The 8,225-nt window shown below is 39.3% G+C and overlaps 2 protein-coding genes across 2 annotated transcripts in view; both read right to left on the reverse strand.

Moving 5' to 3' along the window:
• Positions 1-2,325: 2,325 nt before the first annotated feature.
• Positions 2,326-6,080, reverse strand: Pmar_PMAR001488 (conserved hypothetical protein). Its single transcript, XM_002786018.1, has 9 exons — positions 5,929-6,080; positions 5,310-5,448; positions 4,884-4,970; positions 4,687-4,794; positions 4,527-4,599; positions 3,927-4,003; positions 3,181-3,320; positions 2,873-2,938; positions 2,326-2,417 (listed from the first exon to the last, which is right to left on the reverse strand). Exons 1-9 carry the CDS (start codon positions 6,060-6,062, stop codon positions 2,369-2,371), a joined length of 873 nt encoding a protein of 290 aa, XP_002786064.1. The 5' UTR covers positions 6,063-6,080; the 3' UTR covers positions 2,326-2,368.
• Positions 6,081-7,700: 1,620 nt separating this feature from the next.
• Positions 7,701-8,225, reverse strand: part of Pmar_PMAR001489 (conserved hypothetical protein) — a 2,267-nt gene continuing 1,742 nt past the window's right edge. The window contains exon 5 of the mRNA XM_002786019.1: positions 7,701-7,875. Coding sequence (XP_002786065.1) covers positions 7,744-7,875 — 132 coding nt within the window. The 3' untranslated portion in view covers positions 7,701-7,743. The remainder of the gene's footprint in view (positions 7,876-8,225) is intronic.

The raw sequence follows: 8,225 nt of genomic DNA on the forward strand, positions 1-8,225 counted from the left end.
TTCGGACCTGTACCGAATCATGTTCAAAAATGGAGAAATTTTTTCATTTTTTTCCGGAAAAAAATGCACCCATCTCAATTTTTCCTGCGAGAACAGAATCATACACGGTATGAAGTTATGAACAAAACGATAGCAAAAATATATATTTGATTCCCCAGCTGAGATCAGGAGTTTCCAAAGCTCAATTATAAAAAATGACGACTTGGCGTAGAAGTGTACAAAAACCAACAACAACGAATTTTATGCGTTTGACGTTTCGAAACTGAACGTTTTTACTCGGGGAAAAACTTCAAATTAGAATTACCTTCAAAATCGTTCTTCGATGAAACCTCTACTACGCTTCTAACCCGAAGCGAATCTCCGACGGAAGTAGGCGGCTCTGAAAAAATCCAAAGAGAATAAAATAATAAAAATCTGATGGAAAAATGGGGAAAAAATTCCGAGGCAACTTCACATTATATGAGCGATGTTTATGTACATTGTAGTTTCACCCTAGTGATATGGAAAAAAACACCAGTGAAAAAATATATTCCGCGACTACTGCGAATATCGTAAATAGGTGAAACTCCAATATTTTATGTTCATATCGTATACCCATAAAATTTGTCAATGAAATTTTATCGTGGATCAACTACTTGCGATACGTTAGTACACCATCATCATCATCGCCTTCCCGAGTAGAGTTTCATCGTCATTTCGAAAACACTAGTGAAAAACACGAAAAACATATCAAAACACGTGATGCGTTTTACGTGGTATGGAATTATTTTCCAATCTGATTTGACCACTTCATGAGGAGTATTACATCCCTTGAAAAACTCTCTAGGTTGGAGGAAGCTCTTAGTTAATTTCCTGATGATTCACAATGCAATCTCTACCACTGTGGCGTTTTCTCAACAACGAAAAAATTTTCGCGAAAAGCGGCCGCTTTTTTCAATTCGGAAGTTCTGCAATAACATTGGAGTTTCATAAGCCGTTTTACGTGAAGTGGCGTCGTAAAACTCGGTGAAAAACGCGATATTCGCGGTGATATGCAATAGTCGTGAAATATGTTTTTCATATCACTAGGGTGAATCTCTATTGAAAATCAATACTAAAAGTCTACCAACAGCAACTACGTTATATTCAATATAACGTTGTTGCTGTCGGTAGGTTTTTAGTATTTTAGCGAATATAATGGAGTTTCACCCTAGTGATATGAGAAACACTAGTGAAAAATATATTTCACGACTACTGCATATCACCGCGAATATCGCGTTTTCTACATCGCGTAAAACGGGTCGTGAAACTCCAATATATTCGCTGTTTCTTACCGTAAATTCTGAATGTTCTCATATATACCATCAAAACTCCACATATATGGTGAGGATGGTATGTTCCATATATTCCATCATAAATTTTAGACGTTTTCTAAGACTCCCTCAATTTCGCAACCATTTCACACTCGTTAACAATAACCATTTTCAAATACGTTACTCTACCCATCCCGACCGCGATTTAGCACGCCCTCTTCTTCCTCATTTGCGAGAGGCGGCTTCCGTCCCTGCAGAAAATCTAAGCACCTCCACAGCACACGAGGATCCGCCCAATTCGAGTATGATGATGATGATGACGATGATGATGACATAAAATGGAAACCCGCATTCTTAATAATGATAATAATAAATATTGGAGTTTCACCCGTTTTACGCGATATTCGTGGTGATATGCAGTAGTCGTGAAATATGTTTTTCATATCACTAGGGTGGTGAAACTCCAATCAGTTTTTTTTATTTTTCTCCTCGTTTTTTCATTAGAAAACAAACGAGTCGTCCTACACCCGAATTTTCACTAGCACGATAATATCGAAAAATATGGTACAGAAACCAATAAGAATTTTCCAAAATTTCCTCAGAATTTCATATTGTCACCATCACATGTGGTTGACCATGTGCGTATTTTCCCAAACTGCTGGAGTATGAATATATGTTCGCTCTCCTCAGCTGAGCTCAAGGACGTCCTCACTATATGAGTTCATATACGAATTCGGAGTGTACAGAAACCAACAAGAATTTCCTCCAAAATTTCCTCCAAAAATTTCATATTGTCACCATCACATGTGGTTGACCATGTGCGTATTTTCCCACACTGCTAACCATTGTTGGAGTAGGAATATATGTTCGCTCTTCTCAGCTCAGCTCAAGGACTTCCTCCATTTAAAGTGTACATAAACCAACAATAATTTTCCCATAATTTTCACGTATTTTCGCGCCGCGAAAGTACCCCACTAAACACAAGATCAACTCCAACCCGTTGAAGAGACACCTGGATAGGGAGATGGTTTTTCGGCAGTGATAGAATACACTCAGTTTTCATCGATTGAATAATCTCATATTTTGAGCACCTCAACAGCGACTTCTTCAGGAAGGGGAGTACTTCTGAAAAAAAGGCAATTCCAACCCTCATCTCCTCAGCTGAAATTTTAACATCAATTTTCAAACATCCGCACATGGTCAACAATATGAAAATTCTGAGGAAAGTTTTGAGAGATTTTTCTGTACACTTCTACCCGAATTCATTTATGAACTCCCACAACTACTGAGGAAACTCCTGAGCTCAGCTGAGAAGAATAAACATATATTCCAACGCCACCATCAAAATAGAACACACAGACGTCTTATCACTTCAGTGCGGAAAAAATATGCATATGGTCAACCACATATGTCGGTGACAATATAAAATTTCTGATGAAATTTTTACCATTCCCACCCAAATTCATATATAAACTCGTAAGTAAACCACTGAGAGCAGCACTCCAACGTGCTCCAACGCACATGTCCAACGTGATCGCAATACTCCGAGTATTTCATCCCAGTTCCCACACGCCTACTACCCCTTGGAAGAATCCGTAACAGTAGTGGTAGCATCCTCAACTACTTTTTCTTCGTTCGAGCTGATCCTGAAAATCAACGACAAAATCACTCCGGAAAAAAGTCAATTCTGTAGACTCTTCCGGAGACACCTGCACACAATTCTTGATACCTAGCCTGCCCTTTAGCTAGCTACTTAGTCTTGCTATATACTACTGCATTTTCCCTACTAGGAAAACTATACTGTTGTGTTTATCAGTTATCACAGAAAAAAGAGACGAAACATATGCAGTTGTTCTTTCTACACATATCCACATATTTTAATTATTACTTCTTCATACCATTCCTCCGTAACTTCTTGCTAGGAGGAGCTGCTTCCTCCTCCTCCTCAGCCGCCTTTGGATGAGGTAGATGCTGTACGGATGGGTCCTGCTCGCGGTCCTCAAATAAACGCTTCCGACGGGATCGAACCTGGGCCGTTCGATAGGCATACCACCACACTACCCACTGGACTAAATACTTCATACTAAACTACTACTATTATCACGATCACCTGTCCCGAAACACTACGGATGGATATCAGCAAGATATTATAAGAGTATTAATAGTCTACGGCTATGCTTAGCAATAACATATCATAACTAGTAATAATCATATTATCGATTTCATCAGTGTGGTAAAATTTGCACATGATGAACCACAAGTGTTGGTGACAATATCAAAACTCTGAGGAAATTTCGGAGAGTTTCTTCTAGTTTCCGTCCACTTCTCGTATATATTCTCTCGATCCGTATATGAACTCCTGCTGAGGAAAGCGAACATATTTTCAAGCACTGACGTTCACTGGAGTTTCACCCTAGTGATATGAAAAACATATTTCACGACTACTGCATATCACCGCGAATATCGCGTTTTTCACCGAGTTTCACGACGCCACTTCACGTAAAACGGGTTATGAAACTCCATTAAGTGAATCGAGTAAACTGCACATTTATCATCAAAAACTACTTATTATTACTGATTATATCTACTCCAATACGTTAATACCATTTTTATATATAAAACTCAGTTTTCTACCTCAGCATCCAACGCCTGGAAAAGTGGGGTCTTGAAGATCCCGTCGGTACTTTCAAAGAAAGTCGGCATTGCTAGACCTGAGCTCAACATCATATTTTTCACCGTCACAGAATTCTTTTCAGCACTTGAAACCATCGATTTAGTGCAATAGGGAAATCAATTTCGGCTTGCACATCTACACTCCGCATTTTTTTAGAAAATATTGATGCCGCTAATCGTGACTGTGATTTCTCTACCCGCAAAATTGATAGCCTCAACCACCACTAGAGGATCATCCAGGAACCCGCGGGAAACTCATTTTTAATTTTCTACGTATGGCTAGCAATCAGTTTCCGGTGTAGATGTCGTCACATTAGGAATATTCTTCCATTGTTATCAAACCCTGAAGAACGTTATTTCTCGACGCTAAATGAGTTTCCCACGACGATTCTTTGAAGACATAGATTCCCCATACCCACAGAGTAATTCAACTTCGAGAAGTACTCCTAATGTGGTGATGACATCTACATGGGAAACTGATTGAAGAATGTGTTCCTAGCCATCCGTGGAAAATTCAAAATGAGCTCCCACACGGGAACATTATAGATCCTCCTCCCCTACCTTCGTGCGCCTTCTCGTATTCGAACGCCTGCAAGACCATCTCGAATTTGTCAATGTCTTTAGCATAAATTGCCTGCAAAAAACACCCCCTCTAGAATCGAACCCACAGCCTCCTCCATGCTCGCCCAAACCGTTAACCACTACACCACCCTTCCCCTACTTCCTGAGACACTCCAGCTTCGAACTCATTCCACAGATCCTCAATCTCTTGAGCCGTTTCTCGGCTACCCAAATCCTCCCGTAAAAACGACAACATTTTCTGCAGGCCCTGAAATAGGATAACGCAAAACCGTAAAAAGTTCGCAAAAAAATTTACCTACGATTGAGTTCCACCCGTGATATGAAAACTACTACTACCTCCCGTTCAAGTCTGTGCTTTTCCTCTTTACTAACTCCACAGAAGGGGGTGATATCACCAGCCACCGCCTCAGCCACATCGTGAACCTGTGATCGTCATACAATTACAGCGGCGTTTCTAGCGTAAAACGCTGGGAAATGTGTTCTTCACTAGTGTCTTCCATACCGCGATATGAAATGTGTTTTTCACTAGTGTTTTTCATATCGCGATATGAAATGTGTTTTTCACTAGTGTTTTTCTTATCGCGATATGAAATGTGTTTTTCACTAGTGTTTTCCATACCGCGATATCAAATGTGTTTTTCACTAGTGTTTTTCTTATCGCCATTTGAAATGAGAAAATACAAAAACAATGCCATTTCTACGGCGTTCTGCCCCAAAATGAATAACAATTTTCATTATTTCACTTCCCGGTAATCCTACTACCAAAGCCATCCGTATAGTTCTCCCTCGATCGAAGTCCTTCTTGTCGTGGGGAGTCAACATAGCCAGCACTGCACAACGATGCATATGATCACAGTCTGATTCGGGATTAGGAACTCCACTGCGGATCCAGCCAGTTCTTCTGAAATGAGAAAAAAATAGAAATTTTTTTTCGGAAAAAATATTAATGTTTACGAAATTTACCGAATTTCTCTCACAAATCAGTTTTTTCGTGAGACAAAAATCACGATTTTTTCGGGAAAAATAGTAATGTTTACGAAACTTACCAAATTTCTCCCAGCAACCAGTTTTTGTGAGACAAAAAATTACGAATTTTTCGGGAAAAATAGTAATGTTTTCGAAATTCACTAAATTTTTCCCGAAAACGGATCCAACCCGTTTTCCTGAAATGGAAAGTCGGTAAACTTTTCGGTAAAAAATGTAATGTTTTCAAAATAAACTACATTTCTCGAAGAAGCGGAGCCAGCCAGTTTTTCAGAGATAAAAAAATCGCTATTTTTTGGGAAAAAGTAGTAATGTTATTGGAATTTACCATAATTTTCACAAATCCGAAAAAGTAGGAGTGTTATTGAAGTTTACCAAAATTTTACCCAAATTTTACCGTAACGTTTTCAATTCGCCGATAAAGTGCATAAAATCAACTATCCCCTGCGCTTCTATTTTCCTCCCAGTAGTAGTGGTAGTAGACGATGACGAAGAGGAGGAACGGAAGAATCGTGAAGATATGATGCCCATTTTTATAGGAGGAAACCTGCCAAAAAACCAGTGAGGAGCGTATTTTTTTCTGTGAAAAGCGAAGACAAAAGCGCGCGCCCGAATAATCGACGCAGTGGGGGGTCCTGAAATTGGTGTAATCGCAGCAGAAGAACGTGATTGTTGTATCATGTATTGCTCGTTACTAAGAACCGTTTCAAATGAAAATTGGTGTAATGGTTAGTTCTCCAGCAGTATATTTCGATGGTCCTGAGTTCTATCCTATGTGATGGTAACATTATTTGTTTCTTCATATAGTCCTGTACTGCGATGCCATTCATTGCCTTTTGTGTTATCCACACGATCATTGTTTTTGATCGTTATTAAATTGTTCATAGCCCTTTGCTGACTTGCCTTTTTTCATTGTTGCTGTAGACCAGCAAACATGTTGTGGTAAGTGAACTTAAGTGTAGATATGTCGTAATAACATTGGGATGGAAAGAGATGAGACTACAGCTTGAAGGATGAATATAGTGCCTTGACACTTTGTCCCGAAAGTTTAAATGATTAGGGATTAACGCAATGTACAAGACTTTGTGGAAGCATATTTAACAGAATAAATGAATGTATAAAGGTCCCTAGCGCTAAGATTCGCATAGGGATAATAGATGTCATTTGTGTCTAAACAAGGGACGAAAAGACACAATGCACAACAACTCCTTTTGCATGAAAACGGGTGACAATCATCATAGTCATCATAACTTGTGCGTCCGCACTCGTGCTTGCTCGAGGAACGATCGATATGATATTCGTGGACAAAGTGGCCGCCCTTCTGATCGGTGGTGGTTTGCATCCCTCATATTTTAGGTGTGAATCTAAGTTGATAACACGAGTCGAAAAAATTGTGAAGATCTATTCGGCATATACGTGCTGTTAGGATGGGCGAGTCTTCAGGTTCACCCGCCCTGTTACAGCTGTAGTTTATCGATTCGACGAACAATAATAGTTATTATGCAACCCTCTCAAGCTGTTACCTATTGTGTTCCATATAGATAGTACCCTAATAGATAACTTGACAAGAGTTATTAACAAGTGATTCTCAAAATATAATCAATACAGTAATCATGAAGTACACGCTAGACTAGCAAGGGAGACAGGTATCACAAGAATCCAAACTTACAGGAGACACTTGTGTACAACATTTCCTTACATGTGCAGTAACATATACGAAATTGAAGTTTCTACGGGGGTTAACGACTTTCTTGACAGTGAAATTTTGCAGTAGTGGCAACCATAAGAGAACTCAAAGGAATGGTTAATGTCTCTAGAGATACTATCTACAATCATATTCATAAAATCACCGACTAAATCCAAGCCTCCCGAATGAGATTAGGTCATGCCCGAGCCGATTAAACAGGCTGAGCTAATCCTCGTGTGTTAATGTGAAAGAATCGATGTGAAGTAAACTAAGTTGTGTTGTCAGCACCCACGCGATGATAATATTTAAGTTTCACGTGAAGTGGCGTCATACTCCATGTGAAAAACGCGATGTGAAGTGAATTAAAAACACTTCGAGAATCACCCCATATCACTTGGAGTCTCGCACGTGTCTTACTTTTGCGAAACTATGTGTGCTATATATCACGGGTGAAACTCCATTACGCAACTCCTCTCTGTGATGATTATGAAAAACTAACACGAATAATCGAGTATTTGGACGTTTTCACTCTTCTTTTTCCGTTCGCTTTCTGCGACGACAACACCAGAAATATGGGCGTATCTTTTCCCACCAAGATTCTTCCCGCTGCGTAACATCTTTCGCTGCTTCCAGATTACGGAAAGCATCATTCCACAACTGAAAGGCAATCTATGTTCAGTGTGGGAAAATATGCACATAGTCAAACACATGCGTTGATGATAATATGAAAATCACGAGGAAATTTTGGGTAGTTATTTTCATTTATACGAATTCAGGTAGAAGTGTACAAAAACCAAGAAGAATTTCCAAAAATTTTCTCGGAGTTTTCATGTTATGACCAACACACGCAGTTGACCGTGTGCAGATTTTCCCGCAAGGTCTATGTTCTAATCACGAATGAGAATAGAAGTGTTAAGAACCCAACCAAAATTTCCCAAAATTTCCTCAGAATTGTAAATCTCATCACCGACACATGTAGTTGACCATGTGCATATTTTATCACAATG

The sequence above is a fragment of the Perkinsus marinus genome, assembly GCF_000006405.1.
Source record: "Perkinsus marinus ATCC 50983 genomic scaffold scf_1104296931928, whole genome shotgun sequence".
In the NCBI taxonomy this organism is placed as follows: domain Eukaryota; phylum Perkinsozoa; order Perkinsida; family Perkinsidae; genus Perkinsus; species Perkinsus marinus.